Source organism: Polistes canadensis, unplaced genomic scaffold, assembly GCF_001313835.1.
Source record: "Polistes canadensis isolate GaletaPanama2010 unplaced genomic scaffold, ASM131383v1 scaffold_61, whole genome shotgun sequence".
Lineage (NCBI taxonomy): Eukaryota > Metazoa > Arthropoda > Insecta > Hymenoptera > Vespidae > Polistes > Polistes canadensis.
Genome location: NW_014569608.1, coordinates 291128 through 317440, shown reverse-complemented (window position 1 = coordinate 317440; position 26313 = coordinate 291128). Strand labels below are relative to the sequence as shown.

The following is a 26313-nucleotide window of genomic DNA, read 5'->3' as shown; positions in this document are numbered from 1 at the left end:
TGAAAAGGTACGATTTATTATATCGAAGTATGTAATGAAATTCAGGAAAATCCGACACGTGTCTAGTAGATAGTTGGATCGAAGTGGATACTAAAAAGCAATAAGATACGTCCTGGTGTAACTAAAGGACAGGGTTCTCCCGTGTTTAGACCAAATATCTACTCCGTAGATTAGGAAGAAAACGGGGGATGGTAACGGTGACCGATAAATTCCGTTGCAACTGTCTCTTACTTGTAATTAAACGCACAATTTAAACAGACCATTACCGTCAGCATACCCGAACTGGTAGAGAACCTGGCTCCTCTTGGTATCCTTGAAGACGTTGTGCTTACGAAACTACTAGGATCAATCTTAAATCCGTATGAAAAGGGATTTTGATTGTGGTATACTAGAAAATACATATAACAATATTGATCACGTTACGTTTATCTGCTATATATGCAACAGTATAACAGTAAATCCAAAACGAACGATAGGTGTACGCTACCCGGTAGTGAAACTTGTCAAATATTGATCTTCTAATCTCGTTCACCAAATACTTTATCGAGATCCCGATATTGTCAAAACGTGGTATTTAGTTTTGTTATGCATGAACGTAAACGAACTATCGTTTCTAATTACTGTGGCATTGTGATACGTGGCATAGTGCGTACGAGTCGAACATCTGCGATCCATCGTGACGGATAAATCACCTTGGGACCACCCTCCAATCGTGTCTCGCCCATCGCCTTGCATATAGACAGTTACTAATGAGCCAACCCCATTTAATTAACTGTATATGGTTTCGATGCAACTGCCAGACTATTTCCCATTCGTATATACCAACTATTCTATTCAATGTCTATCGCTTTTTCTCCATCTCTCTCTCTTTCTCTTTTGGTATCCCTCACCTTTCTCTCTCTCTCTCTCTCTCTTTTTCTCCCTCTCTCTTTACCCTCCTCCCCTTTTATTCAAGTTCAGTTAGTGAAACGATATTTCATCGAGAAGCTCTTTTTGTTTCTGCGCATCTGTTCGATTTCCGTTTGGGATGCCGTTTGTTTCGAATTGTTAATACGAATTCTGCTCATTGTTTAACTGATTATTACCACTTTAACTTTTGCAATATACTACTCTGTTGAAACATAGACAATATTAGATTTGCTGAATACGATTTCTGAATGTTTGATGAAATCTTGATTTTATTACTATTATGATTTGAATTATTTATAGGTGATGATATGTTTCTCTGAATTATTAATTGTTATTTTTTATCAGACAATCTTAAATTGGAACCCTCGAAGGGTCTTTTATACGATCAATATCACGAATATAAAACGTGTTATTATGAAGCTCACGCATGTAACAAAAATGCTTAGGCATTTACATAAGATCTATACTTGAGATAATATTTATAATATTAATTATACTAAGGACATAGGATTTAAATTAACATAATATACCTAATTATAATTTTATAAATTTATTGTAGATAAATATTTATTATAGATTAGTACTCATAGAAAAAAAGTATGACTTATTATAAAACACTCCTCACCAACTAGCCTCCGTGGCGCAAACGGTTAGCGCGTTCGGCTGTTAACCGAAAGGTTGGTGGTTCGAGCCCACCCGGGGGCGAAATTTTTTGCTATTTTAAATTCTATAACATTATTCTTCGATTTATTTATTGACTATTGAGTTCTAAATAAATTTTTTTTATAAACAAAAGGGTGTTTTAATATTTAAATTAAATTGCTCTTTTTGCTATTTCATTTACGTATATGTATAATAATAAATGTATATAATATAATATATATATTAGAATAAAATAATTAATAAATCTAAGTATATAAATTTTCAAAAATGTATATGTGTATCTATTACAGAGAATAATTCTTGCATTTTAATAAAAAATTTTTAGGCAAGAGAGATAACTAAAATTCTAATCAGAAAAAGTTAATAATTTCTGCTGTGAAATAACGGCGCCGTGGCTTAGATGGTTAAAGCGCCTGTCTAGTAAACAGGAGATCGAGGGTTCGAATCCCTCCGGGGCCTACTGTTGAATATAATTTTTTTTATATTAAAAAATACTATCTATATTATAAATATACCGACATGTCATTTTATTTTTCAATATTATGTTATAAATACTATTTTAAAAGAACATAAAAAACTACAATTATCTCTTTTTTTTTCATTCGCATTACCTTTCTTTATTAGAAATATTTCCTATTAAGAAAAATCCTATAGAAACGAAAAAACAATATTAAATTTAATAATTAATCTTATGTTTAATTATTTAAAAGAATATGAATAATTTGAATTGAAAAAAAATATAGATACGAACAAATTCAAATATGCACATTATAAGCGCATTCAAAACTCCCGCCTAGAGGCGCCAATCTAGTAACACGATTGTGTTTTGTTCTACAGGATTTTAGATTGGTCAACCTGCCGGTCAGCTGGTCGAGACGTTGCCGCGCTAGTTTATCATACCGTCTTAACCTTAATACTTTATATATACAGTGTAAAAAAAATAACAATGTCTTCTTGTACCGATCCGTTGCACTTAAACGAAATTCCGTTATTCAAGGAGCTTAAACGAAATTTGTCCGGTAATATCAACGAAACTCATAATATTCTGGAGATTCGAGATGACGTGTTATATGTGTGGAATGCCGATAAGTGTTGTATTCAAACATTAAATGTCGGCGCTACGCGTGGTAAATTTGACGAAGATATTACATATCAGGTTAGTAAAGAATTTTCAATATTAATATCTTCTAAATAAATTACATTGTAATACGATAATATAGGAAAGAGATCATAGAATGAGGTTGTGTTTACGAATTGCATAGACTAACCTTTATAACATTCACGATGCAATGCGCATGTGTGGAATAAAACTAAAAGTCACATGCAACAAGAGACGTGTACGTTACACGCCACACGCGTGTGGATTTCAAATATATGTAATATATACGTTGAAGTATTAATTTATTCTTAATTATTAATTAAATTTATTTTTTGTTTATATTTTTTTTGCAGATATAATTTTATATTTTAATGAAGATTGAAAAAATTACAAATCTACGTATTTGTGATCCACCCTATGTGTATCTACAAACTGAAATCTTATTTTCACCAGACGGACAGTACAAATATTTATAATATTTCCCTATTATATAATACAGAGTGTCTCAATTGTATCCTGAAAAATGTTGCATAGATATTTTGTTCTTATTTCTACTAATAGAATATATTGGTAAGATTATTCGAAAATATAAATAATTATTAAATATAAAAAGTATTTGTAAAATATGAGACAATATTTTATACCAATATAAATTCAGTTAGGTGTTAATCTGTAATATAAGTTTAATCTTGATAGGAAGGAGATGATTTTTACTCTACACAGTCGTTCTAGGGGTTTGACCAGTCGTTAATCGGTCTTTGGTAGAGCCGTACGCACACTCGCGGAAAGTGATTACGTGGTAAATGAAAGGGAAGCGACAGTAACGCGAGTGTTCACGGAATCGCGGTGAGAATGGTCCAGAGAATGTTTCGTTCTCATTCTCTCACTCACTCATTCACTCACTCGCACTCTACTATTTCTATCTTTCCCACTCTTGGGTCGGTGCTTTTATTTCATTTCAATGGCACGGTGGGATCAGCGGGTACATTAATGCCTCGCCGGGCGCGCGCAAAAGAGCGGTGAGGGGATAATTTATAGGAAATGGGTTGTTCGACGCTCCGGAGTAATTTAATTAAAATAAATGTCCGCGCTGCGGAAGAACGTTACCCACGAACCCGCCGCGGCGGTCCACGTTGCGAATAAAATGCAAATTCAGACCCTTCACTGGGACTAGCAAAAGGTGGAGAGGAAGAGGAAGAGAGAAGGTAGAAGGTAGAAGGTGCAGAGGGGTGAGGGAGGGTGGAGCTGGGTGGGTAGGTGGGTGGTTAGTTAGCTGAGGTTAAGAGAGAGGAGGAAGCTGTGTTATATCGTAGGTTGCTTGATAAAGATACTACCTACGGATTGTCCTACGAAGAACCAATGTTTCTCAAAGATGTGTGCGTTTTCTATCTTCCATCTCTTTTATTTTATTTCTTCCAAGTATACATTGTCTGTAGAACCCTTTCTATCTTCCCTTACCAAGTTAGTATATATATGTATGCTATCTATATATGTGTATATGCACGTAGTAACACTACCTCGAACAAATCTGTTTTACGCTTGTCTACGTTGCAACTTCCCAAAGGAGTCCTTCTAATGCTTTACAATCTGCTAGATATTTTCTCTCTGGGATTTAGTCTTTTGTCATTCTTTCAAGAAAAGGACTATCTTACAACGAGCAATTATTCTTTAGGGAATTACGAAAGGACAATATTAGACTTCTAAAAATAACAATTCTTATATCGATCTTAACTGATAATCTTAACCCTTCGTGGTCCAATATTCCAGTGTTTTTTAGACAACAATGTTATTTCAACAAAAGAATACAAAAATTGATTTTTATATTTAAAAAAAGAAGTTCCATTTTCTTAGAATCAATTGGGAACTTGAGATAAAGAACATTGTGAAAATAATAAAAAGAAGCGAAAGGGTTAATCTTGAATGATTTCAGAATAAGACTATAAAAACAGGGTTAGATTGAATAATCTTGTTTTTTTCTTTTTCTCTTTTACTCATTCCCTATCTTTTCCTTTTTACTAACAGCGCAAGTCGGGCTTTCCCGAAAGAAATTTATCAAGAGGCTCAGGTAATTCAAGAATATCCTAAAGCCCGTATATCAGGAGCGGAGTTGGCCGACTGAAATATCGGTCGTAAATAATAAAAGTTAGCAAGGTTCCTCTGTGGTGCGCACCGGCACCAGGAGTTTAAACCGGAAGATAGGTGTCGCGGGATACGGACGAGGTGTGGTGGTGGTGATGGTGATGGTGGTGGTGGTGGTAGTGGTTGTAGAGGATGAGGATGAGATGGTGAAGAGTGGTTGGGGGGTTGCTGGTGAGAGGGGTAAAAGAGGTAGCGAGAGCAACGGTGATGAGGAGGAGGGTTTACGGGGTGGGTTGTTGGGGGTGGGTTGCGAGGGGGTTACCCTGTAGGTAGTCCTGTAACGCGAGGTGTGGGCTGGAGACAAAGACGCACCATTGTCAACCGGTCCGCCATCGGAACCACCGTCCGCCGCGGGAAACTTTGAATCATTTTTATTGCATAGAGTTATCTTTGTTAGCAGCGGAACGAACGTCTAAACGCGTTCCCTTTCTCTTTCCTTCTCTCTTTCTATCTATCCATCTATCTCTTTCTTTCTTTTTCATTCTCTCATTCTCCCTCAAAACGTAACTGTGTTCTATACACAGAAAGTGCCCTTCTATCCCCCCGAGGGCTTCCTTTTTCCTTCCTCTCCGTTCTTCTTTCCCCCTTTTCTCCGTCTCCTCTTTCTCTTTCTCTTTCTCTTTCTCTTTTACTCTTTTGGTCCGTGCAAGAGATAATGCGAACGCGAAAACGTTCACACCCCTTTGGCTACCCAAATGGAATAAGTTCTTTAATTCGCGAATTTACCGCAGGGCAAACGAATCGTCCGAGCTGTCGCCGAGATAACGTTCTTCCTTAGACGCCCAACCAAGCAACCCATTCGCGATCCAAGAAGAATGCTTTCTTGCCAACTTTACTTACTTACTTACTTTACTTTACTTTGCTTTACTTTACTTTACTTTACTTTACTTTATTTTATTTTATTTTGCTTCGTTCGTGTTGAAGAATTTTCTTCGAAAAGGGCTTCATATTATCCTTTTGAAAATTGTCACCATTTCATTCGTATTACTTGAAAACATCTTAAATCCCATCCTAAATAAACTACAGTCATTTATTTTCTACAACATTTTATCGACCGATTATTATTATTATTATTACTAATTTTTATAAGGAAATGTTGAAAAAAGTAATTGATTATAGAGAATGAATGATTATAACAACGTAAACGCTATTAAGTAAAACAAAAGAATGTCTTTTGGTTTTGGTTAAGGTCTACTTTGGTATCCGGTCAACCCAACCGACACGCGAGAGCTTTTCTAATTGCTGTGCGAGCCGGCGGGAAAGGACAGTCTTATCTAAATTAAAAGTAGTTCTCTGACTCCTGGGGTCAAGGGTCAGCCTCGCGAACGGGATAGAAAATCCGAGCGAATTCCGGACCGTCTCAGGTGGTAGAAGGAAAGGAACGGAATATCGTGTAATAAGCGAAATCCGCTCGACGATAATTAAAAAGTAATTTTACGGTGACGTTTGTGAGTACGGTGCCACGTTCCCATGTTCACAGAGTGAGAGGGAAAGAAAAAGAGAAACCATGCACACACATACGCGAGGGTGTACATTCAAAGTGAGAAAAAGAGAAAGAGAGAGAGTTAGAAATCTACGAGAAAATTGCTCAGCTTTTCGCCGAAAAGTATAAGCAAACGTAAAAGCGAAAGGTCACTTGCTGTGGGCAACCTACTACCCTCGGACCTTTTCAATTCGTTTCTTGCAAAGAAACACGAGTTCTCATAAAACAAAACAAAAAGTAATCAAAAAGAATAGCGAAAAAGAAACAAAGATAAAAAAAATATAAAATTAGTTTTCTACAAAATATAATAATATTTCAAATCTTTGCTAAAACGCTGTAAATTATTTCAGTTATATCCTATCGAAACAGAACCAATATAATCCAATTAAATTTAATTACTGAACACAAGATTGTTCAAATAAATTTCCTACTAATTTGACGATCGCATTTAAATAACCAAAAAAATATATTGATTAATAATCGATCAAATCCTTGAATACAATAATTACGATCAAAACTATTAACGATCGATAAGAAATAATAAAAAAAAAAAAAAGATAACCAATTCATAATACTCGAATAAACGTTCCTAGTTAAATGAGAATTAATAGGACATAGAAAGAGTTAGGTACTTAGGGTATATGCATAGTGAATACCTAGAGCAATAAAATTCACGGGAAGTGTTTTACATCGGTACCACGAGAGGAGACCTTGTATACGCGATGGTTGGGTGAGAGAAGAGTCAGGAGGAACATGGGTAGTGGTGGTTGGGGGTTGGGGTGGAAGTTGAGAGGGGTGGTGGTAAGGGGGGGCCTCGACGAATTCAGTAAGTGGCGGACAATGGCTTTTGTGGTAGACATCGGCCGGTTCTCTCCCCTTCCCCTCCCCCCTCGCTCATCCCCCTAACTCCTCTTCCACCCCTGCTTTCCCCTGACTCACCCCGTTCTTCCTCTCTTTCCGCGTATTCGTATTTCGTTCGCGCTCTGTGGTGCTGGTACGGATACATTTTCTCTTCTCTCGTATTATTCGCCCCTCGTATGCGCTAGGAACACTCGAATGTCACGCTCTTGGAAAAAAAAAGAAAAAAAAAAGGAAGAAAGAAAGAATAAAAAAAAAAAAGAACAAAAATGGAGGAAGAGTGGACGAACAATCTCGCACCTCGCTCCACTCATTTATTAATAGGTGTGCATGTACAGAACCCAAAAGTGTACAGCTAACAATCCCAACCCCCCTTGATACGTGGTGAAACCTTTCTTTATCTTCTCCCTGCTTTTATTTCTTTATCTTTATCGTCTCCCCGTTACCTGTCAAAATTATTGTTATCATCATTTAAAATGAATAAAGATCAAGAACAATGTCTACATTTATAGTACTAATCAACGCGCAGTTTATCAAACTACCCCTAAGGAAAATTGTGTTTCTGATCTTATTATACGTCAGAGGAAAAAAAATATGTAGATACTTTGCATATAATAATAATAATAAAAGTTTGAGAAACTTAAATAAAATTAGAGTAAATTGTTATTTGTCAGAATCGGTGTGTTCTTCTATCGTTAAAGTAACTCCTTTATCAGTCCTTGGCAAAGTCGTATACGAGAATGACGAGGTCCATTGTCAAGGGTTCCCATTAAAATACGAAACATCCCTTTAGTCTTCGAAGGAAACAAGCGTGCATTCCCTCGATCAGTAGACTACTAGTAGGAGAATCCATCCTCAGTACGCATTACTATAGTCATCATACAACTACCAACACCATCAAAAACCAGTAAGATCGCGAGCCCAGTATATTCACTATTATCACTTGGTGTATAGCCTATAAGCTGTGAAAGGGCTGGAAAGCTCCCTCAATGACAATAATTCTACGCTAATAACCCCATCGCATAGGAGGGATGAAGAGAGGGAAGGGGGAGAAGCAGAAGTAGTAGCCTTCTCAGAAGAGAGACTTCTCAACTTCCATACCCTACCCACCCTACCCCTTTTCTTCTTAACGTCTCGTACGATAGGAAGACATCATCGTGATATTCTCGTTCAGTAATGGGTGAAATCATGAATTGTCGTCAACGTGAACGCGTTCGTACAGTTTTAAGGTGAGATTCGTGAGTGAACCACCCCTAACTCCCTCTCTATACACCAAACCCCTTCCCTTAACTTTTATGCTTTTAGGTAAGAGCTTCGGTTGTGAAAAATGTCCTCTCGACGCGCGACCAACTTCCGAGAAAACTTCCCTTCCGCTTCTCTTCTTCTTCTTCTTCTTCTTCTTCTATTCTATATTTTCTTTTTTTTTGTCTTTTCTTTTCAATAGTAAGAAAGAAGATAATAATAAGAGGGTGAAAATTTTCGTCTTGGCAGAGGGGTATACATATATATATATATATAATAATACATATATATATATAGAGAGGGGTATACATATATATATATATATGTATAATAACTTTAGTGAAAATCGCACGATTCCCCGTTGTCTCGATCGTTTTACGTATCCGGTTACCTACTTCCGGTCTAGGAATAGAAGGAGAAATGAAAGGTGGTGGTGGTGGTGGAGGAGGAAGAAGAGAAGGTTGAAGGAATCCTTGGTGGTTTGGGTGCTTTAGGTGGGGTAGTTGGTGTTGTAGTAGAAGAGTGAATGGCTTTCGTTCCGCAGGGGGTGGCTTTGTCAGCTCGAGGATGCCTTGCCGAGCTAATGCATTTCCTTTACAGTTTTAATGGGCATTCATAACTAAGTTTAATAATGCCGGTTGGAGGAAGAGACGAACAGTCGCGCGGTCGCATATCTAATAATTCCAGGATACCACCTCCTGCAGGAAGTAGCACAGCACTGAGGACGAATTTTAGTGGCGACTACTCTTCGTTCTTACCACCCTCTTACCCCCGTTACAATTTTCAAGGCATCCTTTTTCGGATTTTCCCCATCTCAACTCGCGCATTAATTCTCTTCTTACCACTCGGCGGCGTCTTTTTGAATTTTCCGTCGGACTTCGAGGAACAATTACAGATCTTTGATTTTTCAATTTTTTGGTTTGGCCTTAAACCTCTGACGACGTTTATTATTTAGTTTTTAATATCACATCGTCAGTACAATTGATTCATCTTAAAATATTAACAATGTGTCAATGTTAAATGAATTTGGATGAATTTTAAAAAAAGAAAAAGGATTTTCTTTACACCTAATACCCCATTCTAATTCTATTGCTATTGTAGTTGTATTTAGATTAGATTCGATGCGAGACAGCATAATAAGTACGTATATATTCATGCATAATCCTTCTCGTTAGTCATCAGAAAGGTAAATATCTGTAAAGGTTGTAGTGTTTAACGTCTATGGTATATCCTCGGTAGCAAAGAGAAGAGGTTTCATCCACGAAGCATAATTGCGTCTTGGTCTACGAGCACCAAGGTATAAATCCCGGCTCTGTTATACGGCAGAAGACGGCATCTTAGAGATCGTGGTCTTCTTCGTTGTCGCGTCTACGAAACCAACCAACGGTGCGCACCGTCTCTAATAAATAACCCGAAGACAATGGACACTGTCCAAAACACGGTAGATCTTACGCCTTTAAACTTAGGTACGAAGTCTCAACCCTTGCTCAACCCCTTTCCAACAAAAGTACCACACAGTTCGTCCTCCCCCAGCCCCAGCCCTAGCCCCAGTCCTAGCCCCAGCCCCAAACCCAGCCCCACCCTCACCTGGAACCTCACCCAGTCTCTCAACGTTCCTCCCGAAAGAGCGCGAGAGTCCTCTCACACTTTCAAACATCCCCACCTCAATCCTCGACCCCACTATCATCACCTCCACCTCTCTACCTTTACACCAGTCCACTTTTACCAACCCCCTCATTCAACTGGCACCGCGACACAGTGCTATAACGTTGCTTACTGCACCTCACTGGAATTATAATGTTTGTTTCTAACAAATTACCATGATAATGGTTGCCGTAACAGCACGCTGAAACCGTGTCTTCGTTGGCACACTTAAATTACGCGAACAAGCGCTAACCTAGACGGCGAACGATACTCGCCCCGAATACGATGACAGAAAAGTAACTGAATCGAGTATACTGGATTCTAAAGGGGGCTAATTAATTGTTAGAGAAATTTATCGAGGCTTGTTTGTAATGTTAATTAACTGTTCACGTATTTATGCTTACTGTCCCTTATGGAATAACTGATTTTAATCTCTGGTTAGCCGAATTTTTTACTTGCACGTTTTTACACGATATAATACTTTGACTGTTATTTTTTTTTTTTAATTTAATTTATTACAATTAGAATTTATTTTTTGATTAGGAAAAATTAAAATAGTCTCTTGGAACTAACCACGACAAATTTTATTTCGAATGCAACCGAAATTAATAACAATAACGTTTCGGATTAAGAACGGTTAATCAAATAAAAATCATAAATTGTTAAACAATGAAATTGACGGTAATTTTATTCGAAAAAATAATAAAATCATAATCCTAATTCCTCATCCCCGTGAAAGGAATATGCCGGTAGAGATGCGAAATGATAGTATATCACTTGTGCTTGCGGACGAATGCAGACCGTTAAAGTATAAAAATGATGTCGACACTTAGAGTGAAACCGGGACTAGCGAGCATAGTGCCTTTCGTATTTTATCCGGGGTCGTTCCATTATATGGATACAACTTGTAAAAAGAAAAAGAGAGAGAAAATGGAAAGGGGTAGTTTTGTAGGAAGCGGTGGTGGATTGTGGAATAGTCAACGACAGGAAGACCAGCAAGGCAAAGGCGATAAACTTTATTTTTCAAAATCGTCGCGACGCATCGAGAGTGCGTCGGACATGAACCACGTATGTTCCTACTCTTACCCATATGTGTGTGGATGTGTTCACGCGAATATATGAGAGAATATAGGTGTATAACCAACCAACACGGGAAGGACGACAGCAGGCACACGCGGTTTCCACGGTCTGCCGACCGTGATAACGCTGCTAGCTCGTAGAAACGACAAGGAGAAACTACGAGGGAGATTTCGAAACAAATTGTCGGAGTACCATTTTTTACGTGCACTTTTCTCCTCGTATTTTTTCATCGTCAAACGTAAAAAAAAAAAGCTACATTTTTAATAGTCCTTCCCACGATACGCGATAACGCGGATGCGTTATGCTTCACAATGGGGATACCTAAGCTTATTTCGAACAAGTTATGCGGAAACCTATTCTATTCCAACCCCTTTTCGGTCATTCTGATATTGTTACAAGATTTTTTTTTCTCTTTTTCTTTCTTTTATTAACAAAAGTTTATTTTTTCAAATTGTATTACTAGAATAGTTCGTTAAATTTATTTCTCGTGGTCTATATCACAGGAGTACGAGTTTTGCACAAAATTGTTCGAATTTCGGATCATATTCATAGTTGAACGATTTACTCATCGATCGGATAATAAAACTGACGACGTTTAAAATTAAAACCGAACTTTCATTTCCACAAAAGTCTTTTCTTTTCTTTATCATAAAATTGCCGCAAGCGATTAACTCAAAAGAAGAATAAGGAAAGAAGGATTCGAACGAAAATGAAAATAAAAAGAAGAGGAATTTTTCGGTAGAAGAACCCATAAGAAATTGGAGTAGATGAAAGAAGAAGAAAAAGAATAATAAGAATAAGAGGAAGGAAGGGTCGAAGTAAAACAGGGAAAGGAACAACGAATATGCGCAAGCCTCTAAGAAACGTCTGTTCTGGCCCTCGGCAGTAAATCCAGAAACGGTGTTACGGGGTGCGCCTGAGAGATAATGCGCAATCATTTCGGAATGGAAATTAAAATCAGATGATGAATCCTAACGATGCCGTTTATTATTTTAATTTTCCGCGAAGGCCGCGGCGGCTACGTGGCCCACCAATACAACAACACAACTAACTACCACCACTAATTCCAACACCAATGGATTCCTACCGGTATTCCTTGCCTCGTTCCTGCTAACTCGAGTTCGAGACAGTAAATTACCTTCCTATTAGCCGTATAATTACAAGATGGCCCCGGTAATTTCCGTTTATTCCAACTTTATCCTTACCGAACGAGACGTTTTGCATAATCATTCAAATCAGCTACACCTAACTTTTATTTTTCATACTTTACATTTAATCGATATTGATTTGTGATCATATTAATTATTAATATTATAACTAGGACTGGTTGTTAACACATACGTTCAATCGATTTGTGTTAGCTTTTGAAATCACGTGTACCATATATTTTAAAGTTATCATACTTCTACAATATCATAGAACTTATTGACTTCACAAAATGTAACTTTAAAAACGTCGGTTACGCGCCATTAAACCATCCACCAATAATCGAGACTTACGTTTAACGTGCCAATAATTTTCCACCCTTCTCGACTATCCAAATTTCCATCCACAGTTGACGTATAAAACCCTTATTCCTTATTCTTTTTCTGTGTGTTCTAACCAAGTACTATACTCAGCTTATTATAACGTAACTATAACTTTTTATGTCCCTCGTAACGCCTATACAACTGGAGATCGCATCTGCTACGAGGTATCAGCATTGGTTCCAAGATGTTGCTTCCAACATTTCGGACATTTTGCGTATTATCGTTCACGAAAAACTTCTTTCTGTATTCTTTATAGGATTTTATCCAACAATTCGTTTCTCACCATTTGAGAATGAAACGTTAACTGTACCTATATTCGTGAAATATTCGAAACATACCTAAGAATCCTTTTACATACTATGAACATTTGTTTTTTTTTTTTACAAATCCTTTAAATTTCTTCGACATTTCGGATAACTTATATTGTTTAACGAACGAGCCTCGAGTAAACCAAATCCAAACTTGCAAGCAGCATTATGCCTGTAAAGTGCAGTGCTTTGTCGTTGAGGAAACTCAGCCGGGTTAATTCAGTAGTTCTGTTTGATTAAACCCCCAGAAAGCCCTTTCTTCTTATTTCCCCCTCTTTGAATGGCTTCTAGAAAATTTATAAGATAAATTCATCTCGTAGCTTTGTGTGCACTTACTGAAGTACATAGTGAGAGTGAGATAGGGAGAAAGAGAAAGATAAAGACAATCCTGACACATTATTTCATCCCGGTACGTCTCTGTGTTTTATCTTAGCGCACAAAGGTTTAATTATTTCAAACGGAAATGAAAGTTAAAGAGTATGACAGATTAATAAAATAATAATCGGGTAGGTAAAGTTAGTTATATGTCAATAGAGACATTGTCATCCTAACATTCGCTCAGGGAAGTTTCTCACAAACTTCTATCACATACTTTAAAGATTACTTTTAGTCCGTTGTAAAAGTACGGACGGTAGATAATTAAAACCACGAGTGGGTAAATAACGGACTGCCAGACTACGAGCTCTGCCGAGAAACGTAATAAGTAGGCGAGTTTCTGTAGCCTTAAAAAGGGAGAGATCCTTAAAAAACGTCGGAACCCTCCTCCTCCTCCACCTTGTCCCTTTACCCCCTTCTCCACCGCCTGCTCCTTCTCTTCCTTCTACTCCTACTCCTACCCCTTCTACCGGATACGCTATTTTTCGCGTTAATTTGAATTTCGTAATTAACCGGCAACGTATGAATTCTCGGGAGAATATATAAAGGTCCTTCCTTTAATTTCCGTGAGGATTCGTTATAATACGGAGTGGGTTCACTCCCTTTCTACGAAGGAACGTAGATTTTCTGACCTCGAAGGGAAATACGAAAAGGGAAATACATACATACACACATAGATATATGCACGCATTTATATTTATGCTGAAAGAAAAATGTGATACCAAGAATCTAATGTTTAGATTGTTTTCTGTTTGCATATTTTTAATTCTACGTGTACATGTAGACGTGCATGTACATATACGTTCCCATAAAATAAGATACTTTGATCTCACTAAAGAATAATTTCAATTCAAGCTTGGCCAATAATTTCCTGATTACAAAAATTCAAATAGTGTTGCCATTATTAACTAGAAAATTATTGAACCGAAATATTTGATGAAATTGAATCCAATATACATACTAAATCTGTTACTTAAAACTAAAACTTCCTCTCAGATGTTAGTCAACCAAGAAAATGATTACCCTGCATCAATAAATTTTAATAACATTTCTTATAAATGTCCATCATTAATGAACACCCTCTACTTTTTCGTTTGTCTTTTACCAAAAGAAAGAAAGAGAGAAAATGGGAGTTGGGGTGTTGGAAAGATAAAAAAAAAAAAGAAAAAGAAATCGAAAAATCTCTTAGCTCGAGTGGGAAAGAAATTTCGTCGTGATTGGGGGGTCTTCTTCATCGTCGATAACAGGGGTGGAAGAGAAGAGAGAATGTTGTAATTACCGAGTATTTTTCTCGCAGAGATAGAGTCCCAGTCCCAATCCCAGTCCCCTAAAAGCTGATTGATATTTTGTATTCAGAACACCTACACCAACACCAACAGCGACTTACGATCGTCACTTCTTTCGTAAGCATTTTGGAATGGGGGTTGTTAGGTGAGAGATGAAGTGGGGGAGGGGCAGGGGAGGGAATGGGGGTTTGACAAGATAGTAGAGTAACCTTATCCATCGTTCTTAAGACTACCAATCTCATCTACTTGTCATCCCAATAGACGTAGCAGCAGTACCAGTAGCAGTAGCAGTAGTAGTAGTAGTAGAAGAAGAAGAAGAAGAAGAAGAGTATCACTTGCAAAGCTGAATTTTTCTGCACCCAGGGATTCGTTCGGGTGGAGGGGGTGAGGTATATGCTCGATCGAGTCGACAAAGATAGACGTTTAGAACGAGCCGAGGATAAAACCTTAGCCTCGCAAAGTAGCACGAGTAGTCTCGAAAGTCTCGAAAAAAAAAAAGAAAAAAAAAAGAAAAAGAAAAAGAAAAGAAAGAGAGAAAGAGAGTGGACCCTTATAAACTCACGCCCCATTTCGTTGAAGGTTCATCTTTAATTTCTTCGCATTTCTTTTTCTCCTTTTCCCTGCCACTCGACGCTCTTTTAAATTCCACCCCCGGGCGAGCGGGCGAACAGGTCCTCCTACGATACCCCCCTTTCCTCCCTCATTCCCCATCCTCATCCTCACCCTTACTTTACCCCAACCCACCCCCATACTCTCTAACGTTACTACTGTTCACTCATTTCTCCGGTTGTCTTAGGGCGATTAACCAGACTTGTACACCCCCTCTTTCTAGAACGAGCTACCCCTCAAACACCTCACCCTACATCCCACTCCACCCCTCGACGCCACCCCAACCCCCTGCTATCCACTTCCAACACCTTCCGACACTTCGTAGGAAGACCTTGTCGTCTTCCTCTCCCGTTTCTCGCACGCTACGTTTGCCCTTCTTCTTCTTCTTTTTATTATTATTCTTATTCATTTTTTTTTCTTCTTCTTCTTCTTCTTCTTCTTCTTCCTCTTTCTCATCGACCTCTTTCCACCTTAGTCACATTCTTAATATCGTCTTTTTAAGATTTTTTAAAGCACCATTAGGGAAACTATATTGCCACTCTCCTCAACGACACTGCTGCTGATGTTAGTGATGGTAGTGTTGGTGATGGTGGTGGTGGTAGTGATAGGTATAGCTAGTAAAGGTGGCAGCACCTATACCAAAAGATCCTCCCCCTTCCCCCCTTCCTCTTTTCTGCTTGCCTGATGAGGGACACGATTGCTGCTTTTGAACATACGCTTCCTCTTTTTCTTTCTTTCTTTCTCTCTCTCTCAGCTTCCGCTCAAATTACTCAGATAAATTTTCGTTTATTTTTATAAGGGCAACCCTACTCCTATCATGTTTTCTGTAATACTTCTACCAACATGCTTCTACTATCGTAAAACTAGGATAGAACGTAGAACGTCGTAGCTTTTAATGACTACGATTTCGTGCTCGGATTATTGCACTGCGAAAAGGATAGATCCTTCTTATGGATCCTTGCTTTATTATCTTCCAGTTATTATGATTCTTAATTATCTTTCTCGAACTTACTATAAAAATTACTTAATAAATAAAATTTAGATACATTTTATACACAATTTTGAATAATTTTTATGTAAGTATGTAAGTAATTCTAAAAATTAAAAATAAATTAATAAAAATGATAATTAATTATATTAAATAAGTTACGTGTGCAAGCTTATATATAAAACCAAATTGTTCTTTTTTTTTAAGCAATTCGTAAAAAAAGAAAAATCAAATCCTTTTAGAATATTCGATGTTGTCACTTTGGAGGGTTGAAAGTAGAAACGGTGGACGTATTTCATCCTAATACTACCCCCTAGTGTATCGTTTACGGTATCGTTTCTCGCGACTAACTTTATTTTTCCGTAGATACAATTCAGACACATAATACAACCTAAAACTAACATAAATTAAACTTAAAATTATCTACAAATTAAAGCATAAAATACTCAAGAAACGTAAACAACAATAACGGCATGTTTTACAAAATACAATCATAAAAATTGTAACTTATTTTAAAAGTTTTGTCATTAAATGTGAAAAATTATTTTCTTTTACACTGTGTACAAAAGAAATTATGATCACATTTAAAAATTTAATGACTACGTCTGTCGAGTTATAAAAATCAGTTTTATCCAAATTAGGGACCCATAATCATATCAATCTCATAATTCTGTACCCATCGAAAACGGTAAAGAAAGAATGTGAATAATACATAGACCGTAAATATTTAATGCTGAAGGTAAAGTCTCATTCTTATGCCATCCTGTCTAGAAGCGCAAAAGATCGTATTATAAATGCAACATTTTAGGGAATAATATTATAATGCGAAGAGAGGAAAAGTTCGTTCGGGGTTTCGGTGTGCCAGGAACACCACAACTGTAACAGCAGCAACAGCAACAGCAGCAGCAGCACCAGGGCAAGTAGAAATAGTAGAAGAAGAAGAAGAAGAAGAAGACGAAGGAAATTGATAGGAGTCTTAATGCCCGCTAAGGCGACCTTTCGCAATTAGACTTTTTAATTTTTATTAGTGACGCCACGTCCGCCTAAGCGTATGCATAATGCCATGAATATTTTCCTCGTAACTCTGCCAACTTGTCTCCCAAGGAATTAACCCTTAAATTAGCAGTTAGCCTCGGCCTCAGACGCAAGGTCCTACCGTCTCACTAAATTAGAACCAACCGTAGCCCGAATCTCAAGCTCACCGACTGACTCCCAACAATTTTACTTTACTACTTTCATCCAATCTAACGACCAAATTCGTCAACTTTTCCCTTCATCTTATCATATCATTTCAGTTATTGTCCAATAATTTAATCGATCGATAAGGATCCAACGAATGAAGTTTCATGAAGTTTGCAATACAAAATGAATTGGAATAGGAATCGATTTGTAATAGTAGTTCGGTTTGTGGAATGGAAGGTTTAAATATGAGACGCTGTGGATAGAGATTTCAATGCCCGTGAGCTAGGAATCGAAAGCAGAACCTACATAGGAAGACTATGATTCTTGTGTTACTAAAGTTCTAATTTCATTTGAATATATTAGGATGTATAATATCTTTTCATTCTTTCTTTTACGAGTTCCTATCACTTTTCTACCAACATTTTCTCACACCTATCCAATACTATCAAAGATACGAATTAATGAAGTTCATGAAGCTTCATGAAACTTCATTTTTAACATAAGTAATCTGACAACAAATAGTAATTCTACATGGTTAGCCCCATGGACTATGAATATATAGTTTATTGTATCGTATAGATAGAAGAAACGTTCTGTAGTTGTCGCGTTATTTATTTTAACAAAAGAAAAGCATAAAAAAAACTCGTGGACGAGGTAGAACATAAAGCTTGGTGCAGAAATGCGATGCGTAGTCCGCTTGCAACTCGACCAGTTGAACTTATTAGACTTCGTGCTCTCACACAAGGAAGCTTCAGTGCTACGCGAAGGTTTCTGGGCTTATTTAAGCTGGCTTTCTAAGTACGCATACTAAATATGATAATATTGCAACGACAAAAAACGTCAGCGGTATTTAGCCTCCTAATTAGGAGATCGTGACTCGTTTGCGAACGTTTCATTTCGTTGCTTTTCACATTCCTCTACCGCGTCTCTCCTTTCTACTACTACTACTACTACTTCTTCTTCTTATTCTTAATCTTATTCTTATTATTCTTCTTCTACTTCTTCTCCTGACAATGGCCGCGATGAAATACGAGATACGTGATCCTAGAAATATCCAGAATTTTGGATTACTTATCTCCCTCGTTACTGTTTTATGTTTAACTTAAATATCTGTTAGCAAACTTTTCGTTATTATTTTATACAACTAGTAAAATTTCAGTCATTTGTATTCCCCTTAATTACGATTTTGATGTCCATTTATGTTCACTCCTATTGCGTTTTCTATTATTTCTATCCCTAAAATAACATAGACTTCCTTACTGATGATAAGAAACGCAAGTGAATCTAAATGATCGATATCTACTGTTTTCAATAAAAAATTTTTTAACAATTGAATAAGATTTCTTATTTCTGACAACTGACTAATGAAAAATAAAATGAGAGACAAGAGAGAGGAATTTTCTTAAGGAACAGTTATTTGTGCAAGAGATACTCGATGACCAGTCGATGAATTTAAATGGTGGTGGTGGGAGGAGGGTGGGAAATGGATGATAGCAAAGCTGAGATATGTGGGTGGGGAGAATCGGAAAGATTGGTGTCCCGCTTCTAGTACTCGGTAGGAGAAAATAGCGAAGGCTCTTCTCTCGCAGGGCGAAACCGGACCGGCGCTCTGGACTTTGTGGGTGGTACCAATTTGAATCCAGGAATGCCTCGCTAGGTTCGCATGCCCAACCCCCTTATAGCAGCTCTGACGCAAACCCGTCGAGAGGTGTGCGGAACTAACATCGAATCCCCACCGCGTTCTACGAGTCTGCCGACTCCAGCAATCCAGGAGCGTCCTCAGTGCTACTACAGCGCATCCACCTTCCCACCATAACACCCCTCGTCACTGTACGACACCGTACCGAACTCCTACTCCTACCCCTATCCTACCCCTTTCTACCCCGTACACACAAGAGACGACGGGGAACTCTCGTTTCGAGATTCTAGTCCGCCGTTTTGTATAACTCTCGGTGAATCCACTTGCTCGACGTTAAGTCACAAGTATCTACAAACTTTCTGGGTAAAGAGAAAAGGGTGGAAGAGGTAATGAAATTTATGATAGATACGAATCTTATTTAATATCTAATGACAAGAGTTTGATAATTATTATCGTTTAACAGTTTGATTGATATTAATGCATCTATGCGTCTATCGATAATTTGGATTTTTGTATTCACAATTTACTGGTACTAATGAAATAATCCCTAAATAAATTCCCTATTCAATACTCGAATAGCTGATTAACGTACTCCTGATGAAAATATTTACAGGAATAATTTGGCTAACATTTTAGATATCTTTTAATAAAGAAGTAGAGGAATAAGATGTGTAACGCGAATATAAATACTAAGTAACTTCATTCATCTAAAAAATGTTTTAACAATTCCTCGAAGATATCATAAAGCATAATCATTAAACATAATGTATGTGTACAATGATAATATTCCTTGATAAGAGACATGTAACATCTTGATAGAAATTTATTATGGTATCTTTTGTCGAGTATGAGAATACGTGGTTGCTTGGTAATATTCGTTCAGTTCTGTTCCGTTCCGTTCCGCATCGCACCGCACCGCACCGGTTTGGGAAGGCGTGCCAAACCAACGGAGGTGATATACATTAACGTTAGCTGTTCTACCAAGTGCTCGTAAGAGAGAACGCGCAAACGTACAAGAGTTTGCGGTGGTCTAGGAGAATAAGAAGACGAGCTGGAAGGAAGGATGGAAGGAAGGAGTATAGAGAAGAGAGGACATCGACGAAACCAACCTCCGTTGGCCGTTTCATGCCGTAGCACATCCACCCACCCCTTTCCTCTGGTTTCCCTCTTCGGCACGTCTCGTACCATCTTTCTCCCAGGCGCGTCGCGATAAGCCAGCTAAAGGAAGAACAGAGAGAACAAGAACAAGAAGAAGAAGAAGAAGAAGTGGTAGGAGGACAACTGGGGGGTGGGGGGTGTTGGGAATAGAAAGCAGCCCAGCCCCGGCAGAGAACCGTAATGATTTTGTTTTAAGGGCGTGTTTAATTATGAATCCGCATCCTGGTGAGGCTCCACCCCCCTTAACACGGCACCACCAACCACCAACCCCTCCTTCAGTTCTACTCAAGGGTGGGGTAGGTGAATGAAGAGGATGAGGTGGATGAGAAGGAAAGCGGGGGTGGATTGGGTGGAGGGAAGGAGGGTGGTTCGCGCCGACTAGCTAGGTGGCCCTCTTTTGGTCTTAATTGCACCGTATATTATCCATGCGGTATTTCTAATTACTTATTTTTGCTCGGCTGACCGCTCGCTCGGATACCTCTAATATCCTTACCAGACCGGGTGCATGTATTTAATTGGTACGTAACGAGCCGTAGTCGACAAGTCCTACCTATTCACCCTCATCCACATAAGCTGGCAAACGTCCCTTTATTATAGTGTTTAACATTTGGGATCAGAATGGGGGGTGTAAAACAATAACGCGTGCCCCTCGATCAATCGATCATTTACATTCTACATGGCCTTGAGAAAAAAATACTTTTTCTATTCTAATTGTACCATATTCATACTATTCTATGAAGTAAGAAAAGTTAGAGAAAAAGGAGAGGCTCAGGGTTAGAGTACAGAGTTATGCTACTCTGGGTGTCGTGCTAACGTCCCATTATATTTGCATCGCGTGGTGCTTCTCGAGCGAAAATAAGCCGGAAACATAGAAACGTCGCGACGTCTCATCCCTCCCCTCCTCCTCCCACCCGTTCTTTCGTTGAACCAAGCACCCCCCACACAGAAAAAGACTTCTTCGAGTCGAAAAATCGTACTTCTTTTTTTCAGACGAAAGAAGAAGCTACTGAATGAATACTGCGTACCCACCTACCCACCCTCGCTAATCCACACCCCCTCTCTCTCTCTGTCTCTCTGTCTCTCCTACACACTCAAACCAGTAGGACTAATACTACCACACCATAGCACAGTTCAACCCTCATCATCTCCTTTCTTTTTCTATCTTTTGAGCAACGAGGATAGCTCCTTGATCTCACCGAATGGTGTGGTTACTGCAACGATGCTGAAAAACCGCGAATGCATAACTCTCTCCCTTCCTTCGTTCCCTTTCCCCCTATCCTACGCTCGTTTGTTGTTAAAACGTTGCGACACAGCAGGAACCAAGCTGTATGAATGTATGTGTGTGTGTGTATGTATGCGTGTTTCCTTCTGATGCTTCTTCTGGGTTGGCAGTTTCGAGCGTTGCTTTTGAAAAGGTTAACCGAGGCCTTACTTGCTCGGATTCATTTCAAGCTTGACGAGCGATTAAACTTTCCTTACAGTTGTACATATATTATAGACATTCAGTCTATTTTTTATTTATTTCTTTTCTTTTTTTTCTATCGCAATTATTTTAACCTATGCGAAAAAATTTAATTTTAATATGCAATATTACATTTCTCGCGCGTCTCCGTCATTTGCGAATAAAGAAAATGACATTAGCCATCAGGGTTAGTAGCATTTCTTACCCCTCGATGCATTCTCATCCTATGGGGGGTTTCCGCAATTCTTGCGAGGAAACCATAATAACGTAGCCACATACTCGGGGTTTTCGGGGTAGAGAGGAGGGAGAGGGTGTGTACGTTCATTCCGTGCCAGGCAGGCAGGCAGGCAGCCAAGCAACCCATACGGACGGACTGGTCATCCTGCTGGAGGACAACACAATTAAAATAGCTATGCTTACCAGAACGATGCTAAGGGACGACAACGTAGAGAAAAGTAGTGGGGAAGGGGGAGAGGTAGAGGAGGTAAAGAGGAGGTAGTAGCAACCGAGGAGTGTGGTTGTCGGTTAGAGAAAGGAAGAGAAAGAGGTAGGACCCTGGGGGTAGTACCCGCGTGAGGGTGCTGGTAAGTTCTTTCCGCTCGGCTGCAGGCAGAAAGGGAATTATTTTAATTGCGGACAGCCTCGGTCCACCATACCCCCAACTCCAACCCCACACCCACACCCACTCCCCCTTCTTTCTCTGTCTCTCTAGTTCTCAAACCCTTCCACCAAAACCCCAACCAACCATCCACCCACCACACAGAACAGGGGTTCCTCTTTTTAGTTCTCTCTATCTTTCCTTGTGTACGCGTGTGTAAATGTGTGCGGGTGTACGTCTACGTATGTGATTCCGCGTGATCTTTCTTTCTTTCTCTAACTCTCTTGTTCGTTCTGCAAAGCAAATTCCGCTCCTCCCAACACTCGTTTTCCCTTTTCCACGTTCTCCTCTCCTTTCCCTTCTCTTTCTCTTCCTCTTTCTATCCCAGCAACAGCAGCAGCACCTAGCAGCCTCCTTCACGACCTACACGTTTACGTACAAGCTTAAGCTTACGCACCCCACCGACTAGATGATCTGCTTCGACGACCCCAAGAGAAGGCTCTTCCTCCTTCTTCGTAAGCAAATCAAACGAGCAAACATTCCAATGGGGGATTGGAGAGGGGTAGGTTGGTAGTCGATAATCTGTCCTCTTTACGGGCTACGCCGGTTTGTTGATTTTTCTTCCCTAACGACCTGAAATGCGGAAACTTTGGAACGTTCGATGGTGGAAGTAATCGGTTATCTAACTTTGAGTTTTTAATGCTGACGAAATTTCCTCCTGCAAATCTGCACACTTCGACTAGTTTTCCTTTTTTTTTTTTTGTAGCTTGAATTTATTTTTATAACAATCTGACCCTTTCAGATTTTTATAAGGTTGAACTCGAGTAAATCGTTACGAACGAAGAAGCAAACACTTCATGTTAACCTTCTCGTACATACTATCCAATCCCAGTACTCTTAAATCCGATCCTCATGACTCCCTTTATGGCAAACTGGGATTCCTATACGTCAAGGTAATTCAACTTGTCTCGAATATGGCACCCACTGCACTCACAAACTACCAGTCAACTCTACTACCCTCATACACCCTCTAAGATATACCCTACCCTACCCTTCTTTTAATCTTACTTCCAACTCCAATGTTTGCTTTCTCTTGCTTGATGTTTTCCCACAAAGCTAATAGAAGTGTTGTTGCATTGTATGCCGTTAACGAAACGATTAGTTTCGGAGGAAAAAGATACGATCTTGATGATAATACTTTTATGTATACTTTTCCATGGAGTACAATCAACGTTTACTTCGAAACTATCAAGTCAGATCCATAAATTCGTTTGAATTAACATCACTGACAATTGGGCTCCGAAATCTCGTGCAGTAACCTTTTTTACCAGACTTACACAAAATTCAACATCAAAACAAATCGTAAAAATGACCCAAATAAAATCATATTAATTTTAAGTAACTGGACATTGAAACTAATCAAATGAATCACAAAACAGTGAACTAATTCGACTGAAAATTACAACGAAAGGTACTTCCTCAAATCATTCTTAAAACCAGTATACGTAGAAGAATACTTGAACCTATAATTCTCACCTGTAGAAAAGAAAAAAAAAGAAAAAGTTAGGTAGGAGAAATATAGAAGATGATAATAGTAGGAACGAGAGTCGAATCGTCGGGAACTCGAGTCTAAAGTGCAGTTTAAAGAATCTAAGCGGAAACAAGAGTACGGTAACCCGTTAAGTGGGCTGAACTAAGGAAAGGGGAAGGGAAAGGAGGGGAATAGGCTAGGGTGATGATGAGAACATAGAACTCGGCACGAGCTGCAGTTTTCGAGGGTCCGTTTCCGGACAGGCCTGAAAAGGAAGCGGTTGGCCTCATTGTTAAACGCCGGTCGGTTGAAGCCGACAGTGTTCATTCGTAACATGAGTGTTAGGAATGGTACCCGAAGCTTACTAATACTAGTACTGATGCTGATGCTGATTCTGTTTGTAGTTGTGGTGATTGTGATGAGTTTGTGGTAGTTGTCGTCGTTGTCGTCGTCGTCGTAGCCCACCGGTGCTCGCGGCGATGACGCAATTACCTCGCAGCGGGAAAATAATTAATAACAATTAATCTCTCGTGTATGGCAGTTGTAGGTAGGTAGGTAGGTAGGTAGATAGGCAAGGAAGGAAGCAAGCAGGGGTGACGTTGGGTGATGGTGGAGGTGCTACTGCCTGCCCAGTAATTATGCTCGGATTATAAAGGTCGAGAGCCGCCGCGAGTCCTGAAGGGCTGTTCACTCGAACTGTTCACTTGGCATTTACACCCGCGGAACACCCTGAATCCCGGACCTCCCTTTAACCCTATAACACCCCCTCTTTTCTCTACACCGCTACCTCAGTTACCCCCCCTTAAATTTCCTCTCTTTCTATTTCTCTCGTCTCACTTACCCACATCACCTACCAGTTTCGTTGTTGGACCACCTTTTACACCGTCGAAACAATGTCCTTACCCTTATCCCGACCACACCCTCCCACTCCAACTATTCTATCTCGAACCCTTCTCTCTCTCTTTTCCTCTCTCTCTCTTACCGCAGTGAGATTCTTCACGAAGTTCGAGTTGGAACTTTTTTAGATTCGACCTATCCCCACTTCCCATTCCTTCTTTTTTTTTCTTTTTCTTTTTCTCTCTTTTTTACCTCACCTTTAGCTTTGACCTATGAGGGTAGAAATATATCTCGTTCGTGAACAATGCACTTGCTCGAGACTCTTCGAATTTCTCTTATAAAGGAACAATGAAAACGACCCTAAAAATTACGTTCGATCGTTCATAGGCTTTTGTCGTCAAGTACGTTCGTTAGTTCAATTGGATATTACCTAATTTCAAGAACCCTGTGCTATATATATAAAATATCGTAGATATTGCAACTAAAAGTCTACACTTTTTTTTTTATCAACATTAATATAAATGTTAATAACTTTTAGATGAAGACCTGATTTTTCGATTAAACTTATTTGTATTCTCGATGATTATTAACTACTAAAACTACTACTATTACTATTGTGTTCTTGCATAAGTTTGATTTAAAACATTCTGCTTTCGTTTAAGAGCGCAAAATTAATTATCCAGGGTGCTGCGAGTCGAGTTAACGGGTTAACACGTCGTTCCCAACGCCGAATGTATCGGGCTGATCGTAAACAGTGCCAACATTCCGCGGTTACATTAATCCTTTGGTGAATATGCTTCCGTTTGCATTCTCTCACTCTCTTCTACCCTTTCTATCTTTCTCTGTTATTCTCTATCACTTTGTCTCACCATTCGCAGTTGTCGTAATATCTGTGTACTATTCTACCTAGGTTCAGCCCCGAAAACACTAGCATTTGTGACTCATAATGATTATTATGCGCGTGTAACCTGCAACTATCCTCTCGTCTCGTCTCGTCTCGTCTCGTCTCGTCTGCAATCGTCCTAGTCGTCGTCAACTTTTGAATTCACTTATGCAACTTAATTCCAAATTATAAAAAAGCAAACCCTACTAAACTTTCATGATCTTGTTTACACTGTCTATTTGACATTCCTTTAATTACGTCCACTTTCTTACATGCAGTTTTTCATATGCACAAGTAAACTACAGATTATTTCAATGGAAACAAATTGAAATAATAAACGTAATTTTTACATATACATCGTTAAAAATAAATCGAAAAATTGATACACGCATTAGCAATAAGATACATATAAAATATCCTATTATAAATAAGAAAATATTACAATTATTCGTTCTAAACAGAATAAAGTAATATTATCGTAAATGGTATATATATGTCCGATCAAATTCATCAATTCTAATAAATTGTTTCAATAAGTCACCATTAAGGTGTGGCATCGATATCATGAAAAGGAAAGAAAATTCCTCGAGAGAGAAAGAGATAATACAAAAGGGCCAAAGAGAAGAAGAAGCATCTGACTTACTTATCCAGATAAATAATAGGAAATAAAAACGAGTCTTGGGGTACCCCTTCGTAACTGAGAAAGGTACGAAAGGACCGTAGTAGAAGAAGAAATTCGGCTTCAGCCAGAGGCGAGGAGGATCTGCAACAAATGCTTGCCACTCGATCTAAATTGAGTTACCTACCAACA

At 38.7% G+C, this 26313-nt stretch overlaps 1 protein-coding gene and 2 non-coding genes across 4 annotated transcripts in view; all 3 read left to right on the top strand.

Moving 5' to 3' along the window:
• Positions 1 to 1540: 1540 nt before the first annotated feature.
• Trnan-guu lies at positions 1541 to 1614 on the top strand. The gene has a single exon. It is a non-coding gene; the product is annotated as a tRNA-Asn (tRNA).
• A 343-nt stretch (positions 1615 to 1957) lies between these two features.
• On the top strand, positions 1958 to 2031 carry Trnat-agu. The gene has a single exon. It is a non-coding gene; the product is annotated as a tRNA-Thr (tRNA).
• A 402-nt stretch (positions 2032 to 2433) lies between these two features.
• The window catches only part of LOC106785997 (nuclear pore complex protein Nup88), a 58772-nt gene continuing 34892 nt past the window's right edge, over positions 2434 to 26313 (top strand). The window contains exon 1 of one of the 2 annotated variants that reach the window (XM_014746931.1): positions 2434 to 2728. In XM_014746931.1, coding sequence (XP_014602417.1) covers positions 2519 to 2728 — 210 coding nt within the window. In that variant the 5' untranslated portion in view covers positions 2434 to 2518. The remainder of the gene's footprint in view (positions 2729 to 26313) is intronic. The other variant, XM_014746932.1, reaches the window with a different exon arrangement.